This window comes from Crotalus tigris, unplaced genomic scaffold (assembly GCF_016545835.1).
Source record: "Crotalus tigris isolate CLP2741 ecotype Arizona unplaced genomic scaffold, ASM1654583v1 scf7180000017672.2133156, whole genome shotgun sequence".
Taxonomy (NCBI): Eukaryota; Metazoa; Chordata; class Lepidosauria; order Squamata; family Viperidae; genus Crotalus; species Crotalus tigris.
Genome location: NW_024096557.1, coordinates 596760 through 617368, shown reverse-complemented (window position 1 = coordinate 617368; position 20609 = coordinate 596760). Strand labels below are relative to the sequence as shown.

Genomic DNA, 20609 nt, shown 5'->3' with positions numbered 1-20609 from the left:
ACTTCATAAATTTAGAAAAAAAAATTCGGTTTTACTTAGCACATAAGTCCAATTGGTTAACAGAATATTTGTAGCTATCTCATATTCTACTTGTCATAATGATCTCCAATACTTTTTTAAAAAATCATTTCAATCCAAATGTGTTTTCCACTCCTTCAACTTTCTGATTATATTACTGTGCCACTACTGAGAGTTATTATGTTTCAGTCAGTTCAGTGTTTCAGTTCTCATCGCTCCATATTCTTGTCTTTTCGTACATAATGTTGATTGTTATTAAGAAGCAGACATAATGTCTATAATGGAGTAAAGTTAAAAAGAACTATTTGGACATTTGTAATAGTATGTAAAGATATCTATATGTATAACTTAATTGCTTTAGAAATATATTAATTGTGCTAGCTGTATTTTTGAGTAGATAGTGAACTTTTTTGTTTAACCTCTGAAGAATTTGAATTTGAATTTGAATTAAGACCGAGCACATATTTGCAGAAATGATCATTTAATACAAGGGCAGTTTTTTAATTGTTATTTTTGCTATAAATGGGAAAGTCAATTCTTTTAAAGCTAGAAAGTTATGATAAAACATCAAGGAACTAGACCAAATCTAGGTTATTTTTTTATCTAAAAATGCTGTCTTGAAATCAATCTATTAAATTCCAATTTAAGTAGTGTAAATCAAATGTCATAATAAAAGCTTTCAGATTATGTTTATAAATTTAGCTAAAATAGGTTAGATGTTATTTTGACTTTCATAATATTTTGTAAACAAGAAGTAGATGAAAAAGAAGAAAGCAAAATGGGGTAAGGGAGGACCTAACACTGTTACAGGCATATAATTTTGGAATTAAATAAGCTCATATATATTTTTCTTGCATACTGTAAAGCATCCATTAAATCTAACGTATCTAATGATTATGACAGACAATATAATAAGAAACAATACTTAAGCTGAATATGTATTTATTCATTTCCAGATAGGTACAGCTTACCATTTAATATAAAATATACTTATATTGATGCTTAAGCATCAGTGGTGATAGGCAATTAATCATTAATTCTTAAATTTATTCTGTAAGGTATCCTATAGGCAGTGTTCTTACTGGTATTAAATGGATATCATGAAGCCACTTGTGGAACTGATAACATGAATTTTGTGTTTTATCAGAAGGTGTAGATATTCTTGTTTTATATTCTAATACCTACAATAATATTTCAGTCTTGAATCTTTATAATTGTTTGAACTGAAATTGTGGTATGAGTGGTATTGCAAGAAAACAAAAATATAGTTGCTTATGTTAAAATGTATTTATTATTTATCAATATTTCTGAACAATATTTATATATTAATGAGAAAGTATATGGTAAAAATCATACACAGAGATAGAGAGCTCAACATACTCCTGTGAATTCCACCTTACTGTATCTGAATGTAAATTGTGCTGCACTAATATAAAATATTTAATAGATACTGAATTTGACTCAACATAATCTGTTACATAATACCAGTGGTGGGATTCAACCAGTTTGCACTGGTTCGGCAGAACCGATAACTCATTTTTTATTGAGTTTGGTGAACCGATTGCAGCTCATTGGCCTTGCCTCACCTAGCCCCAGCCCCACCTGCACACGGAGCCCTTACATTTCAAGGTAAAGGATTTTGCTTACCTTTGCCTTGTTCAGTTCCCTTTTGCCTCCCTCCCACCCCCAGCAGAGCTGACAGAATGGGGTGAAAGGCTGAAACCCAGCTGCATGAGAAACAGCTGTGAAAATCTCAAGAAAATGAATAGAATTAATAAAGATCAGCAATCACTAGCCATTCACAAATATTTGGTGACACCTTTCTTGTTCAGCTTCTACCTCTCCATCCTTTTGTGAGGAGGCGGGGCAGAGACAGGAGGCTCCTGAGCTGCAGGGCATTTGGCATTTGAGTGTGCAAAGCAAAGGTGTCGTGGTCCATTTCCAAAATTACTGAGACACAATTGCAGATTCTTAAGCAAGGTGGCCTTGGTGATGGCCAAAAGAGGGCAATGGAAAAATCTCTAGGGAGGCCCTCATCTATCTTGGGGGCCCTGTCTTCTGACTAGATAGGCCAAAGCCTGAAGAAGCTCCGGGGTAGATCGCAAGAATTGATCTTAAGGACTTCCATTCACCAGAACTCTCAATGGCAGCCAATAGGATTTGGGGCCAAGGCAGTGCACTAGGATTTTCAGCTGGCTGGGGTTAGTTTTAGGAAGCAAAAGAGACGCATAACCAGATACTGAGGGGCCTTTCTCATGGCCATCAACTCCAAGTTAGGCACCTAATGGAGCCCGCTGGCTGCCAAAGTCAGACCACTTCATGCCCTTTTACTTTCCACAGGCTCTATCTTGGTTCCTCCAAGCCTATAAAAGAGCCCCTCCATTCCCACCACTCTGCACACTAAAGAAACAGCCAGGGTACCTGCCTGGCACTGCTCTCCTATGGCAGCTGCCTGGTGAAGGAGACACTATTTGGGGCCTGGTCACTCACCCTTTTGTCTGGAAATGGGAGTGCGACTCATGAGTTCTCCAGAGGCCCTGGTATGGTCATTTTCAAACTCTCAATGAGAGATCAGGCTCGGGAGCACCAGCCAGCCTGGCAGTGTGGGAAGCTATCCGGGTGAGCGTTTTGTTTGGCAGCCCCAGAGCACTGGCAGTGGGGAAGGAAGGTCCCGATTTCTTGCCTGGTGTGATTAGTTGCCCTAGTCCAGCTGCTTGGAGGCCACCGCCTCTGCACTGCAGCCTCACAGGGAGCAAAAGTTTCCCTGGGTTGAAGCTTTTTGGCTGTCTGTGACGAATGGCACAGGAGCCCTCTTGGCTCCTGGAGGCGCTTCTCCAGGAAGGGCAAGGAAGGGTCATTCAGCAGGGCTCCTGCAGTGATGCTGGAGTTGGTGCAGCGAGGAAGTGTCATGGGAAGAGGCAGGCCCATCTCTCCTGCCCTTCCATGCCCTATCAAGCACAGAGCAGCCTTGAGTGTATAATGCAGTTCTGGTCCCTCCAAGTAATTTCCAGAGATCATGGTCATACGGACTGAGAAGGGGCCATTGGGTATAGGCCACAGGGGGATTTTAACCTGCAGCTAGGAAAGGACTGTTGGCTAACTCACCTCACTGTGCAGCAACACCACAATCACCACCAGCAGCCTCAAGGAGGTAAGCACAGCCAGGTGCCCTCTTGGGACGTGGGGCTGGGCTGGACTGCGAGGTCCCAGTGCCTCAGGAGCTGGAGGGCCAGGCTGGGTACTTGTCTTCCACTGCCCAGGGCTCCGGGCAGCCCAGGAGATGACTAATACTAATCAGGTACCCAGATCCTCCTCTGGGCAGGTCTGACCCGGCCTCCTCTCTGCTCAGTCCATAGTGTTCCGTTGGCCTCGTGTCCCATGTCGCGGGTCAGAAGTCACATTTACTCTTTAGCAACTGACACAGAAATTTTGGGTGCCTTCTCCCAGACGTGTATGATTTTCAGAGCCAAATACGAAGTCTCCTAGATTGTCATTTGAGGAAAATAGTGCAGGCATTTTAATAGCCAACAGCTACGATGCTGAGAACATTGTGATTGGATCTGAATATTATTTAATGAGCTGATTTAAAATGGGTTTATGACGTAGTCGTAATAATTATATTATCAATTTACACAATTATCAAATTATGTAATAAAGGCAATTAGTATGAAAAAATGAAATATTTGCTGTGAAATTTACAACTGTTTCTGTTTTCAATTTTTATAAGTTTTTCATTTCTAATGTTTTTGTGATTATAACCTAATATCATTATTGTTTCATTAAGCTCTAGCATGTTAGAGTATGCAGTTTCATTTTAATTTAGCTAGAAAAATAAAGGTACTGTAATGCACAATTCAATGGCTTTGAGCTCAATGTGTTATGTCAAAAGTCAGTTGATTTTAGAAAATTGCTATAAACCCCATAATGACAAGAAATCAAAAATAAATTACTCTGTGAACATGTCACTGAGAAAGACTAACTTAAATTAACATTATGCTGAGGAAACTGGAATTACCTCGTCTTTTTCTACCCTTATACTTAGTTATCTCACTTAAAATACAATCCTTAGGTAAGTGGAGTATAGGCTTTTTGACTTTATGAATTATCCTATGTATTACAGTTTCACTCAATATAAAATACTAATGCACTTTTTCCTATTTTTTTTCTATTTTAAATACAAACCAGTCACTTTTCAAAGAGGAGATGGAGGACTTATGAGCAATGGAAGGTATACTTGTAATTTGCAGATCATACATCTTTTTGGATTTCTCATATGTTTATCCCATTTTTAATTTTCTTCTTTTTTTTAGAAGCTAGAGACAGAAAGAGATGATCAGATGTAAAACTAGCAATTCTAGGAGGAATTAAAAGGATTAAACTAGCTTTTAATGATCTGTTGTACACTTAAGGAAATCAAACCCAGATGTTTGCTATTTCCCGGATGCCCAAGAAGAAATTACTAGAAAATATCAGAAGGAATGTATTCATTTGTTTTCAAGATAGTTATTGCATTAATTAGGCATTAGTAAATGAAGTTGCTGTTGCTTAAGAGACCTTATTGGCTTCCATTAAATTGCAGTGAATGAGCAATTACATACAATCGTTCACAAAATAAATGATTCACAGAAGATGAATAAGGTGTAAATTGATAGGACTAGATTCTACAACTTTGGTCACTCAATTGAAATTGATAAAAATTGATAACAGACCCAGATATCCTCATATATTTTCTCAGTGCCAATATGGAGACTGTAATTAGAATCTGGTAATAACTTCCTATCTCCCATTGAATCAATATTTTAGCAAAGAAGGGATTAAGTCTAATGAGAGTACATAAATGAGTCAAGCAAGCTGTGTGATCAACTTATTGCCGTTTCTATAGAAACCCATACTTCTCTCTGAAATTATACAGAAGGGATTATTGGGGGTGCAAGAAAAAATATACTGTCATAAATGTAAAGTACAAACATCTGATGAAAGACCTGCTAATACAAAATGTTGATTCCCACTGTTAGCTTTTGCTTTTAAAAAATGTTAATATACTCTCAATTTATTTGCTTCGTATTTTCTCTCCATCTTTATTTATCTTACCAAATTTTAGGAACAAGATTAAACCTAGAGTATATCTTAAATTTTAGATTAATCCTAATGTATATCTCATCCATTTGTTTCAGTCAATACATGTTCTATCTTCAGCAGTTTACAAAAACTGAAAACAAACATATGGATGTCTGCTGTCATAAGTAGAACTGCTACTTTGAATTTTCCATTAATCCCATTTAAACTTGCTTGCTTTTAAATTCATGCAAGAGCACTCAGAGGAAAATCTAGCATCTTCTAGATAACAGACATACATTTGGTATGCAGTAAGTGAAAAAACAGTCACCAGAGGACTGGAAATGGTTGATATAGAACAGTCACTTTGAATGATTATTCCCTTGAGGTAGCAATTTATCATTTCTTCCTGGCTTACGATCTTTCAATGGTACAGCCTATTCCTTCTTTTCAGCCCAGATGATAGAATTCATTGGAATTACAACAAACTGTGTGTGGGTATGCCACCAGTTTTTACATGCAGTGTGTCTGGCTTATACAAAATCCAAGTTTACCCTGAAAATTTTTAAATGCAGAGACTTCCCCATTTTAATATAAAATTACTTTACAAATTTCATAGAATTGTTACAACTGTTCATGGAGCAAATTAAATGTCTTTTTTACAGTTGCATAGATTTCTCTCATTAATACTTTATTATTGAATTTCTTTAGTCGGCCAGGGCTGTTAAATGCAAGTGACCCAAGTTATCCTTGGCTTGCGGATTCTTGGCCTGCTACCAGCCTTCCTGTTAACAACAGTACCAATGGATCAAGTGACCTTGGGAATTTTGGTCGTGGAGGTACATTTTCCAATTTCTTAATATGTAGGAGGTTTATGGCAGGATACATTGTTTCATTGTCCGACATGCTTGTTAGAAATGATGATGGAACTTTAAGCAATGAAAATAAAAAGTACCAGTAATAATATCATATATTGTTACACTATATATTTATACAAAAGCTTTCTATATCTTCAAGAGGTTTACAAAATAAAATATTTATATATTTAGTCATTTTTTATAATTGCTCTCCTAACATAAACTCCGGATGGCATACAGTTAAAACAGCATAATATTGTAAAAATAAAGTATAATAAAATATAAAACTGTTACACAAATCAGCAATCAAAAGCAAACTATCTAGATGTGTTTGAAAAAGAGGGAGGGAAAAAACAAAATGGCTCATCAAGGCTTTACAAAAGGCAGACCCTACAGATCGGGAGGGGTGGGTGATAGAGAAGGTAGGTCTCCTGTGTCCCACCAAATAATATTGCCAAAATGACAATACATACCCTGTCAGATCTTATTAGATTGGAAGAGCTAATCAGAGATAAGTGATACCACAAATACTAGATCCTGTGCCATGGAGAGCTTTAAAGGTGATAGCCAGCCTCTTGAATTCCATCTAGAAACCCACTGCCACCCAGGGCAGCTTGCAGAGTAATGAATTGTATCAAGGACAGTCCCACGTAAATCACATTACAGTAATCTCAGTGAGCCCAAGGGAATCACATGGTATACAAATTTAAGAAATAAATAAACAAGATGTGACCATGCATAAGGCAGGAGCTATGAATCTAGAAATCATACAGCTCTGTTTTAAGGGCTAGTGCCATTCAGCACAAAAGATAGAACTTCTGACATCCACAATTCCTGAAAATTCACACCATTCAGTCTTGCTAAGGTTTAGCCATCTGAAATCATATAGCCAACACTCCAGAAGACAGGCTTAAGATACAGAAGGATCTAGACAGACTTGAACACTGGGCACTAACTAACAAAATGAAATTCAATGGTGAAAAAAAGCAAGGTTCTACATTTAGGCAAGAAAGACCAAATGCACGAGTACAGCATAGGTGGCACCATGCTCAATAGTAGTAACTGTGAGAGGGACCTCAGAGTCCTAGTAGACAATCACCTAAATATGAGCCAGCAGTGTGCTGCAGCTGCCAAAAAGGCCAACACAGTGCTAGGCTGCATTAACAGAGGGATAGAATCAAGATCACGTGAAGTATTAATACCACTTTTTAATGCCTTGGTAAGGCCACACTTGGAATACTGCATCCAGTTTTGGTCACCACGATGTAAAAAAGATGTTGAGACTCTAGAAAGAGTACAGAGAAGAGCAACAAAGATGATTAGGGGACTGGAGGCTAAAACATATAAGGAACGGTTGCTAGAATTGGGTATGTCTAGTTTAACGAAGAGAAGGACAAGGGGGGACATGATAGCAGTATTCCAATATCTCAGGGGCTGCCATAAAGAAGAGGGAATTAAGCTATTTTCCAAAGCACCTGAAGCAGGACAAGAAGCAACGGGTGGAAACTAATCAAGGAGAGAAGCAATCTAGAACTAAGGAGAAACTTCCTGACAGTGAGAACAATTAATCAGTGGAACAGCCTGCCTCCAGAAGCAGTAAATGCTCCAACACTGGAAGTTTTTAAGAAGAGACTGGACAGCCATTTGTCCGAAATGGTGTAGGGTTTCCTGCCTGAGCAGGGGGTTGGACTAAATGACCTCCAAGGTCCCTTCCAATTTTACTACTATTACATATTACATAAATCAAAACTCTTGCAATAATCCCATTGATTGATTAAATCTATAACGCTACACATCAAATATCCTGGTTCCAAGCCCATCACTTCCAGTTAGATTATGTCCTTACATATCATAAGCAAAAAGCTTAAACGGATTATTAGTTAATTGAAAGTCAGTGCAATCACTTTCAATAGTTATAAAACTAGCAATGGAGTATCCCAGTCAGCACCATGGCTTTAGCATTCTACTCTACAGTAAGCAGCTCAGTGCAAGAATCTGAATTAAAGTATAATATAAGTAAAGTGCTCCTGTTTTTAAAAAAAATATTTCTAACATTTCTGCCTTTTTAAAAATTAAGTCAATTAAACAGTGGTGGAATTCAGCCAGTTCGCACCAGTTCCGCAGAACCAGCAGCTAATTTTTTGTTGCCCAGGCCCAGAATGGACTTCCGGAAACGGCATCCACACAGAGAACCGGTTGTTCACATATTTGAATTCCACCACTGCAATTCAGTCTCTGCAGTCTGGAACAAGTAGGAGTAGCTCTTCATATTCTTCTGTGTAACATCTGTTCTGGTCCTTGAAAAGTGCAAACATATCCTTCCTCATTCTTCTCAGGGTTAAACATTCCTAATTCATTCAGTCACTTTTTAGTCCCTTGATCATTGTTTTCTTTGAACCTATACAATTCATCTATTTGTCTGTGAGTGGTTCCCAGAAATGGAAGGTGTGCTCAAGATGGGCCTTCTCTAGCAGAACAAAGTATTAGCTTTTAAACTGCATTGAGTCTGCAGAGTCCGTGATACAAAAATACTATGAATGAATATTATTATTTTAGTTTGGAAACTTGATTTCCGATTCATTATTGCTATATTTGTCTTTTTTGGCTGCCTTAAGAAAATAATAATTCATATTTAATTTGATTGTTCAGTTTAATAATTAATGATTGTTCTTCTATTGTACTGTTTTTCACAAATGTTCTTGTCATGCTACACACAGCTCATGGTATATCAGGGTATTTCATTTCTTTTCATTACTCTTAACTACACTATTCACTTTTCCATGAGAGCATTTGGTTTATGCTATTTACTGAAATAAAATGAGAAATAAAAAGACTTCATACTGCATTAGGGTAAACATTAATATTGTGATAATTATTTTGTATAAATAATATTTGGCCACTTAATTTTATTACAGAATCCAATCAGGGTCAGTCACTGGGACCAAAAGTTTAATCCCTTGTACTTCACTTAGTAGATTAAAATAATTTTAAACAAATAATAAAATCATTTAAACTTCTATCTAATATTAAATTTAAAGTAACTCTGTGTTTTAGCAGAGTCTCAATTAATTAGATGAAATTCTTCAAAATGAAAAAAGAAAACATTCCAAAATAATTTATTTTTTTTATTTTGTCCTCTTAAAATTATGCATATGATTTTAAAAATAAATACATTAAAATAGTATTGACCAAGACTTTTTAAAAAGAATAACTGAAGATATCGCTGTGTCCATTCAGTAGTTTGTGCAATGCTTGTAAGATGAAGGCGGGGGGGAAATAAAAAGAGATTGTTCTGTGATTTTTATCATATCCCTTGAGCACGACAGTGTCATTGACACTGACATAAAATGAACAATTGGAAATAGTGTTCAGGACAAAAATATTCCAAGCTTCATTTTCACAGCTGAAGATATGGAGGAAATATGGCTTTAAGCAGTGAGATGTGAAGGACAAGTGCAAAGTTTGTCAAAGATGCTGATAGAAAGGCATAGGCTGTACATCATTTTCCCTTCACTGGCTCATGGAAACTGTCTCAGCTGAAAACCAAATGTGCAGCATGATATATTTATTTTTCATATTAAAACCTTGATCTTAGTATTTTTTGCTTATAATACTATTTTTTTTCCTTCCATTTCTCTGTTTGCATCACAGATGTGCTACCTCCAATGCCAGGAGATAAGACTGCCACAATGCTTTCTGATGGAGCCATTTATAGCAGCATTGACTTCAGTACCAAAACTAGTTACAACAGTTCCAGCCAAATAACACAAGCTACTCCATATGCCACAACACAAATACTGCATTCTAACAGCATCCATGAATTGGCAGTTGATTTACCAGATCCTCAGTGGAAAAGTTCAATTCAGCAGAAAAGTGACTTAATGGGATTTGGTTACTCTCTTCCAGATCAGGGCAAAGGCAACAATGGTGATTCTTGTTCTTAATTTTCTTTTATGAATATGTTCTCTGTGGGGGTAGAAAATTATAGTTTACCCTCTTCTGTTCCCACTTCCTTTAATGTATCTTGCATGTATTCTAAAACTTTACAAATACAACTAATTGGACTATGCTATTTCAGTTTCTTTCATCTTTTGCCAGTTTAATATATCTGCATTGCATCCTGTTATCAATATGATACACTAGGTTAAATATTTAATACATCTTACTTATAAGCTGATTATGAGTTAACTGCATGTTGTGCATGTGCTATAAACTAATCACAAGAAGGTAGTATGACCTTTGCCCTTTAACCCTTAGCCTTGCTTTACATCCCTGACTACCGATTGTCTGAGGGATTGTCTAATAGAATGCCACACAACCAGTCACAAGATTTCAGCACCACCAGCTCCCACAACAGTTCAGAAAGGAGCGACAGCCTCTCAGGTTGGTTGAATACAATTTACATAAGAAGGTAGTTTTATTTTTAATTCAGTTTTATAAACCTAAGGCTCAAGATATGTGATCAATTACTGGGTATAACTTTCATGTAAACATACCTGAGTCATATATAATCATACAAATTGTGTGGGTTTTTTTTGCTTTTTTTGAAAAATATACTTTATTTGCTCAATTTAAGAAGCTAATTTAGAGAATATATAAATTATGTATGAATTTGTTTCCTATATATTTCATCATGAATGGAAATTTTGTTTCATAAAATTCTCACCTTTCTGAAGCATTACTTCCTTTCTATAAATTAATCACTTTACAACTTTGATTTTCTCTAAGGATATTTATGATTGGTTTTTTTTATTGTATATACTATTATTGGACGCATATTCTTGTGCAGACTCACAATATCTCTGATGTCCAGTATATCAATAAATTCAGTAGTAGAAATATATTGGAATTGAAAGAAAAGCATTTAAAATATTTAGAACTATATCCAAACATAAAGCAAAGATAGTATACTGGATATTGCAGTGTAATTATTGTAAATGCCATCAAGCTGGACCACAGTACATAAATAACAATATAAAATCCCACTGCAATGTAACACATTATATTATGCATGCCATTTTTTTAAAAAAAAATCAAATATTAAAAGTGTGGGAAGTTATTTATAGTATTTTTATTGTCTTGTCAGTTTCTGTTTTTATTACTCTTATATTTATTTCTATATATGTGTATCTTCTATAACCTCTCTATTACCTTTACCCATTCAGAATTCTTCTGTCTGATTGTCTAATTCTGTTTGATGTTTCATTCTTCTTTGGCATATAGCACGTTATGACCAAATATAGTATGATCATTAGTTATTATTAAGTTTAAATTTCCATAAAATGTGATGTAATCTTATCATGGATATGTGTATATATTCTCATCTATTTTTTTCCATTCCTCAATGTTCATTTCTCCAGGTATAATCTTTTTTTTTCACAATTGGGAGGGAGGCTATGAAAGTGAATAGATTCAAAATATTACACTTACACATTATTTTTGCATTTTTAGCTGAATGTTGCAAACCTATTCCAGTAATAAACTGCTTATAGAGTGTTTTTTAGAGTTTAACACCTACACTTGGCTTTGTGTCTGGAAATAAACCAAATGAATCATATTTGGGATTGTGTTCTTAATAACTGAGAAGTCTGCCCGAGAAACAGTGTTATAAATACTCTGTGATTTGAAGCACTTTGTTCTGGTGTTTTATTTTCCCTAACATATATTGCATGAAAATTTAAAACAGACAAAATAAATCTATAAATACAGTTTTGACACAGAAAGAACATTTTAACTTTTATTCCACTTATGATTCCTTGAGATTAAGTTACATGGAGTTCGTTAAATGAAAAGAAGTAATGCTTGACAATTGTACAGGCTCTTTTCACGCCACATCACTCTGTTATTATTTCTAACTTATGTCAGCTGTAACATTTTGCTGCTGATATTAGTAAAATAAAAATAGAACAAAGTTTTTTTTTCATGCTTTCATTCTTATTTTAAATGTGCCATCTGGAATCAAAACTCTTTGTGGAAGTAGAAATATGTAAATAATTAACTTAGCTTCTTCATATTTTTATACTGCTTCTTGATTTCAGGTGGGAAAGGAGGAAAAAAAAAGAAAAACAAAAATACTTCCAAGACTCAGAAAAATAATGGGTCTACCTGGACCAGTGTTCCTCTTCCACCTCCTCCAATACATCCACTTCCAGGAACAGAGTTAGAACACTATGGAGTGGATCCACAAGAACAAGGGTAATGTATTTTCCTTTGAATAATTTTGAATCCAGTATCTGACAGCTAAAGTCCATCAGTGGGACAGCCATTTATTGTGAAGTTTGAAGAGACCTTGTAGGTGTAAAAGTTTTCATATACATTTATTACAACAGTATTTTAATCCATCTAACTCAGTAATCCTGAGCTCCATATACTTCCATTACAAATGCACATTTTCATCTCTCTACAGTACTGAAAGTTTAAGAGAAGAGTTCAATTTCCAATGATAAGGATGTTCCTTTTATATCCTTAATTGCTACTGACAATGTCATTTCATTTCCAGTATGGTTTCTTTGTTCTCCAGATTCTATTTCTCAAAAAATATAGTGCTAAATAATAAACAACAATAGCATGGACCTCACAAATCTTAGAAGGTATCTAAGAGATCTATTTGAACTCCAGATAGTCACACTTAATTTCTAAAACATACGATTCCCATACTTTATAATACTTTGCTTATCTACTTACCAAAAATTGAAATCTAGCTACCATGCCAGGAGTGTGATTCATATATTTAAATTTATGTGAAAACTCAAATGTATTTGTATGTTTTATACACACATTAAATACATATTTGCATATACCATATTTTCCGGCGTATAAGACGACTTTCTAAACCCTGAAAATCTTCTCAAAAGTTGGGGGTCGTCTTATATGCCCAGTCGTCTTATATGCCGAAATATATGGTAGCAATAGCAGTAGCACTTAGACTTATATACCACTACATAGTGTTTTACAGCACTCTCGAAACCGTTTATAGAGTCAGCATATTGTCCTCAAAAATCTGGGCCCTTGGTTTATCAACCTCAGAAGGATAGAAGGCTGAGTCAACCTTGAGCCAGTCAAGATCAAACTCTTGGTAGTGGGCAGAGTTATATCCTAGTTCTTGATGCTACATAATACAAATCCCAAGCACCTTAAACTGGAATCCAAATTAAAATATTTCTCCACAAAAATGACTGCCAACTTCTATTTTTAAGATTCAAGTTAATTTTTGTTATGAAATAGAATCATTATTCAACTCCAAGGCCTTTATATATCATTGCTTAGAGATAGAAATTCCAGTCACAATTAACATGAACCAGTGGTTGGGGTACTGTCCTAGAAACCAGGAGACTGTGAATTCTAGTCCTGCCTTAGGAATGATAGCTGACTGGGTGACTTTGGGCTCTCTCTCAACGTATCTCACCTCACAAAGTTTTTGTGGGGAAAAACAGGAAGGAGTATTTAGTATGTTTGCTGCCTTGAATTATTTATAGTTTTTGACCTACAACCATTCATTCAGAGATCAAAGTTATGACAGTGCTGAATAAATAATACTTATGACCAGTCATCAGCATTTTGGCTCTCCCAGCAACTTTCAATCACATGATTGTAATATGTGCACCTGCAACAAGATTAGACATGATCAATTGCAGTGCCTTACAATTAAGTGATTGCCATTTGCTATCTTCCCTGCCAGCTTTCCCAGAAAATCAATAAAGCTAGCAGGGAAAGTTACAAGACACTAGAGTAAATTTCCCCCACCTGTGCACCCTTCCCCAGTCCATCTGCATTTAAACCATGCCAAGCACTTGAGCCCCATCTTCCTCAAGCCTCAACACATTTCCCTTGAGCCTTGCCACACCTCCCTCATATGCTCATGTATGCTCATGGATCCTCACACACTCTCCTAGGCCTTGCCACATTTCCCTCACACCCTCATGCACCTCCATTCATCCTTGTGCATTCTTCCTGTTTCTCCCTCAAACCCTTGTACATCATCATGCACCATCCCCAACTGCCATGCAATCCTGCACACACTCACACACCCTTCCTGAGCCTTTCTGCACCTCTTTTGCATTTTTGCACATCTCCTCGCACCCTCTGTCGACTGGCAACAATCACTTATCTACCTGCAGGCAAACTTGCAAGCAGCTTAAAATTGCACAGCTTCCTCACTGACTTGGTTGTGGGAAGCTAGCAGAAACTTGTCCCCTATCAACGTGAAATTCAGCTAACAGTGGCAACTGGGACCGTAAGTGATGCAGTTGCAGTTTATGATCACATCACTTAGCTACAGAAATTCCAGTCTCAATTGACATTATAAATCAGGCATTGGAAATATTTATCATTAATTGTCTGTCCAGTTATAAGTAATACTAGTGAAACCCACCTCTGCATTTGTCCCATAGTTTGCACAATTATTTGTTTGCTTGACATTGCTGGTCATGTCAGCCAAAGGAAGGATTATTTAATGACATTAGCGTGCTTTTTAGTGTTGAATAGAATATCAAGTCAGAATAATATTTTTGAAAGGAAGGAAAGATAACTCTTAACTTTATCGAAATAAACAAGTGGCATTTTTAATTCTAATTTTACAACTGTATGCTAATACTTCGCTTAGTAAATACCCTTTAATTTTTTTATTTTATTAGGTTTACATCTTACCTTTTTCTTGCAGAAATTCAATGCAGTATAAATTTATTCCCCCTTGCGTGACACTTCCAGTGTTAGCTTCATAATAGAACTGTGTTGTTAGTTTGAACATTTAGAAAGTCACCCTGTGAATGTCATGCTTGAGCAAAATTTTAAGTAGAGTGCCCTTAATGACAAAGATGCATGTCTACTATCTCTATTACATGATTGTTAGAATTTTAAGACTCCAATGTGAACCAAAATTGTTTATTTTGTAGGTACAACAGTGACGATTGGTGCCCACCTTTACCAGTCCAGACATACTTGCATCAGGGAATGGAGGATGAACTTGAAGAAGATGACCGAGTTCCTACACCTCCTGTCCGAGGAGTGGCTTCTTCCCCTGCAATCTCTTTTGGACAACAGTCTACTGCGACATTAACTCCCTCTCCCAGAGAAGAAATGCAACCTATGCTTCAGGCCCATCTTGATGAGCTGACCAGGGCATATCAGTTTGATGTAGCAAAGCAAGCATGGTAAATGTGACCATCATCAAAATTCACTTGTATATGATTTAAAGACTGATAGGTCCTAGTTTCAGCAGATAGACATAACTATATAAAAAAGAATTAATTAGATTAATGGATAGATGCAGATTATTTCTTCTTGACAGAATCATGACATAAATGGCTTAATCACTTAAACTACCAACTAATAAATAGGTTTCTTGAATTAAATGGCCATTTGTTTCTTTTAAAAAAATAAAATTATCTGTTTTATTTAAGGTGAGTTATAAAATGTATCCCATTGCCTCCCCTATTTCAAAAGCCCATAAAATAGATAAATAAAATATACTTCTTATATAAGGTTACAGGTAAGCAAGTAGTGACCAACTAAGTATTTCTTTCATTTTGCTTTTATGTTTGAATTGCTATTTCATATATTCCATTCCAAAACTACATTATATCAAGTACAAACCATCAACTGTATCTGTAGAAATGATTAAGGAAAATTTGTGGACCTCTTGAAAATCTGTATGGATAAGTTTTATATTAGATTGAAAGTTTAAAAATATACGCATAGGTGGCATCTTTTTCAATTAATTGGAGAAGCTATACCTGGTTCAAAGTTGACCTGAGCAATTATGACAAACTGAATTTATGATCCTGGTATATAAAGGTGTAATAGAATACAAGACTGAGAGTAAAGTATTTATAGTTTAGGTGGACTGAATTATAAAATGTACCATACATGCTATTAGCCCAAGTTTTTAAAGCTTTTTAAAGTTTTCCTTTTTAAACAATTTTTATTAGTTTTCCATTTTATACCAACAAGGCTTAAGAACCAACGTGGAGATAGGGTTATCAATTAAAAACAATAACATTATAAATATACAGCTCAGACAATGTTCCTTGAAATTCCCCTCTCTCTCTATTTAGGATAATATAATCAAATTAATACATTTCTAAAAACAAATTCATACATATAAATTCCGTTAATGAATAAAAAATTTTCAACAACTCATTATCTATCCCATAGAATCCTATTTTACATTTTATTAGTTTTTCAAATGTTTAAACTTAAACTAACACTCTCTCTCTATTTAAAGTATTGTATTCAAATTAATACATTTCTAAAACAAATTCATTCATTAATATATCACTACATATAGATTCCATTAATCAATAAAAAATTTTCAACAGCTCATTATCTATCCCATAAGATTCTGTTTTACGCTTTATTAATTTTTCAAACATTTAAATTAAACTAACACATTTATATACTATTCAGGTACCCCAAGTTTCTCTTATTTAAACATATTATTTCCATAACTAAATTCTTACATCTCTCAACTACGTTCTATTCTTATTAAATAATTCTCCAATTATTAATTTCATCTCTTCCGCTATTTCAATTTTTTTCTCATTATACCACCCCTAATATTAAAAACACATAAAAATATACTAAGAAAGAAAAAGAAAAAATAACACGAAGAAAAAAGTATAGATAAACCAAGGAGACAAAACAAAGAAAGAAAGAAGAAAGGAAAAGCAAAAAAGGAAGAGAGAAACAAAAAATAATCTATCATTCCAAAAAACATTCTTACTATATTTCAATATTAAATTCTAAATCTTTTCGTAATGACCTCCTTTTTGACAAAATCCACATCCAAATCAGTCCAAGTCTCTATAAATCCATTACCACCCATCACTGTAATCTTAAATTCAATATTTATATCTTATTCTGGGTTTCTTTCTATTCCAAATGGGTTTCTGTAATAGAGTCTCTAGTTCCTCAAACAGATCTCCCATTATCTCTTGCCATAACATGTACACCAAACGTGAGTCTCCCATTAGCCATTTTATTAAGCTAATATAGGAATTGTAGCTGTTCTCAATAACTCGTAGCTGAACATCGTTTCCCATCTTTTTTAAAGTTGCAAAAAGTTTAATTGGCATCATTTTCTTAGTAGGTTGTAAATAGGATAATATATAGTCCTCTTTGATCAAGTATTGCTCTTCTTCTGTTAGTTTTTTCTCTGTCAAAAAAATCAGATGATGTCTGCAAGTCAGCTTGTCCTTCTGGGGTAAAATCCTCCATTTCCTTATTATAAATCACTTGCTCATTAGCATCAAGAATCTTTTCCAATATAGGTTGATAATCCGCCTGGAAATTTGATTCTTCCATCTCAGTGGGCTGGAAGCAAGGTTGAAAAGAACTCTGTTGGATATAAGTCCCCTCTGCTGTTTCTTGGCTTTCAGGGTGCTTACTTACACCTTGTGTTTTAATTTGTCATTGAAATCTTTTTTGTGTAAGCAACTATCATCTCAGTGTTTTCCAGAATTTTGTCCAATATATACTTATAAGTGAGATTTAGACAAGTTTCTTCCATTTGTATCATATTTAAAGCCAACGTCCTTTTGGGAGAGACTATATTCAGAAGAATCAGTCAATATCCACCCTACCCAGCTATATGGCTTCTTTATCTTTTTCCTTTATAATAATTTGAAAGCCAAAATCAGACTCCAAAAGAAAAAAAAGTAACAATTGCAATGAATAGCCTCACCAGAAGATGTCCCCCAACGAATAATCAAAGTTATTCAAATATTCAGTTTTTCCAGACACCATAAAAATAAAAAACAGTATTCTCCAAACAATTGATATGTTATATCTCTGTAATGAAATTTCTTGGGGCTCCCAAATGTCCAAAAATAAAATCAACCATTGAAAAAAATAAAAATAAATTTAGGTTTTTTTATAAGCTTCTTTTCCCCCACCAACAACACCGCTTTAACAAAATAGGGAAATGATTAAAAAAAAAAGCTTTTCACAGGAAAAAAAAGGAACGTAGAGGTAAAAGAAAATCTCTCCGAATCTTCCATGGTGGGTCTATTTGCTTAGATGATCTTATGGCTTACAGTTGGCGCAGCTAAATGATCGGTCATTTTACTGACCGATCTTTACTCCGTCGGCCCAAAGGAGATAATTGGACTACAGAAGACGCCACCGCTCCTCTGCAGTCGTCCAGGAAGCCTCCTCAACGGTAGTCGCTCCTCCAGAGTGACTTTTCGACCCACTCATGGTCTACCGGTGGAGGAAACTTGGCCGGTGAAGAGACGACTCTCTTCGCTTGACCGCACCACCGTGACCCGGAACCAGACTAAAGCTTTTTAAAGTTTTATAAGGATTTCTAGGATTTTACTTTTCAGCTTACAGGTAGTAGTAACTGTATTTGAAAGAGTGCTAACACATAAGTAGCTTTTGTTATTAGTTTCATCCAACAAACTGATCATGGATGCTTGGGTTTCCAAAGTACAAAACCCAGGCATTTGAACATGATTTATTAGAAATTGCTGGAAGGGCTGCAGTACCCTATTGAAGTGAAACCCAGTGATGGGACAGTGGAATCCATTCTTTCATGTTGTATTCATAAAGAAAATGCTATGCCCAAGGTAGAATGGAAGAGTGGATTAGAATGGGAGAAAAAATAAAAGGAATTTCCTTTCAATTAATATTTTTATATGGCAGAATTGTCTCTGCCCTTCAAAAAAGAACTGACTTCTCTTAAAGTACAGGGTTTTTTCATGCAGAAATAATATGAGTATATTTATCTTTACACTTTTTGTGTAGCCACTCTGAATCAATGAGAATGGCAACTATAGAAGATATTTTTAAAATACATTGCATTTTTTACTTCCGATACAGGGGGTATCATTATTATGTGGAGCTTTATACTGTTTCATTTGCTACCAACTTGCCTTTTTCTATGCTTTCTTTATATTACAAGCACCAAATGCAAGAACATAGTTTCTAGTTCATATGCCCAGAAACTATAGTTCTGTGAGGGCTAGAAATATTTTTAAATGCTTTTTAAAAAAGAAACTGAACATATAGCTTATCCTGCAGGAACAAGCTGACTCCCTTGTTCCTTATCATCTGAAAGCCAATGGAATTTGGAAGAATTGGTGCATCCATAGGGACTATATGAAAAGCACAGGTTAAAGGGTCAATCAGTTAGTTTCTATACTGCTTCTGTGACCTCGGAGAAGCAGTGATAAATGCTAAAATCCTTTCATTTCTTGGCATACACTTTCTTAAAATAGAGATTCTCTGGGTCTCATATAATTATGGTCCTGCAAAAAGGACTGTCAGGAAAACAAGCTTGGACAATTGCAAGGATTCTTTCTTTCCTTTCCTTCCCTTCCCTGAATTAAATGTGTTCATATTTCATTATTTCACTTAAGGTTGATGGAGAGATACTTAGTAGCAATTAAGAATCAGTTTAAGTTTAGAGATTACCAGCTTTTAAAAAATCTTAAATACTTAAGGTAAATACAAATCTGAAGGTATAATAAATATGAGAGTGGTCACTGAAATTAAAGATAGAGATCACTGTAATGGGTTGAGAATTTTCCAGCATTTCGTAAGAATTTTTTTAACTGGAATACTCTTATCCATCTTCCTATAGAAGCTGAAGTACTGAATCTTTTCCAAGCATTATCAAATTGACATGTTATTGAATTAAAATAAAATGTTCCAAGGTGCACTGGTTTGTTTTATCACAGTACAGTAACCTTTACACGCAACTGTTTGAAATTTTTCATTGTATGCTGGCAAGTTACCTCTAAACCCAGCTGTTCTGCTGTCTGGCTATCATTCCTCTAAAGCACTAATCTTACAATATATACAGATTTTGCTCACATGCTTTAAAATGGAGGAAATAATTAAACCTCATTATCTACCTGCAATTAATTCCCTGAAATTGATTCTTCATTTGATTCTTAAATTCATGTAATCCATGCTCGTCCCTTCTCAGAAGAATTTTCTGTTATTTCCCAAGTGAACAGAAAGAGAAACACCTCCATAGGAGTACATGGAGAGGAGATACAGAAGGGATTGAGGGTGGGGGGAACGAGACTCTTGATATTTATTATGAGATGGGATGAGATGTTGTTATGTTACATTAAGTTACATTACATTATGTTACATTGTAGTTAGATAGTGTAGTTGTTAGAGTGTCACTAGACTACATACCGGTACATACCTTCTCTGGAAAATGAGGTTAGAGACTAAGATAAAGAATAAAGGTCCCAAAGGTGCTTTTTCACAAGGCAACTGGACATTCTTGTTTTTCTTTGAAGATGTTTTTCATCCAAGAAGCTTTTTCAGCTCTGACTGGATGGTGGGGAATGGAAGGATGTATACTGCTTGTAGACGTCTGGTCATTTGCATATTTTTAGAGAGTTGTTAAGGCCATCTGGAGGTTTATCTGTGTCATCAGGGTCACCTGAGTAGTGCAAATGGGTGTGGAGCCTTCTTGGAGTTGTGAAAGGACTGTGTTATAGACTGGAGATAGATGATGTCGTATCCCTTCCCCTCTGTTGAGAGAGGGCTGTTCAGTTTTGACATAGATGGCCTCTTTGACTCCTCTTTCAAACCAGCGGTCCTCTGTGTCCAAATTGTGGACTTTGTTGTCTTCAAAAGAGTGTCCTTTGTCTTTTAAATGTAGATGGACTGCTGAACCTTGTCCTGATAGTTTGTTCTCCTATGTTGTTTATGAAGTGG

At 35.4% G+C, this 20609-nt stretch overlaps 1 protein-coding gene across 16 annotated transcripts in view; it reads left to right on the top strand.

Moving 5' to 3' along the window:
* ROBO2 (roundabout guidance receptor 2) overlaps positions 1-20609 on the top strand; it is a 908846-nt gene that overhangs the window by 866365 nt on the left and 21872 nt on the right. For 12 of the 16 annotated variants that reach the window (XM_039337222.1, XM_039337213.1, XM_039337212.1 and 9 more), the window contains 6 exons: positions 4204-4246; positions 5785-5912; positions 9582-9857; positions 10188-10313; positions 11969-12125; positions 14822-15079. In XM_039337222.1, coding sequence (XP_039193156.1) covers positions 4204-4246; positions 5785-5912; positions 9582-9857; positions 10188-10313; positions 11969-12125; positions 14822-15079 — 988 coding nt within the window. The remainder of the gene's footprint in view (positions 1-4203; positions 4247-5784; positions 5913-9581; positions 9858-10187; positions 10314-11968; positions 12126-14821; positions 15080-20609) is intronic. The other 4 variants (XM_039337218.1, XM_039337221.1, XM_039337220.1 and 1 more) reach the window with 1 other exon arrangement.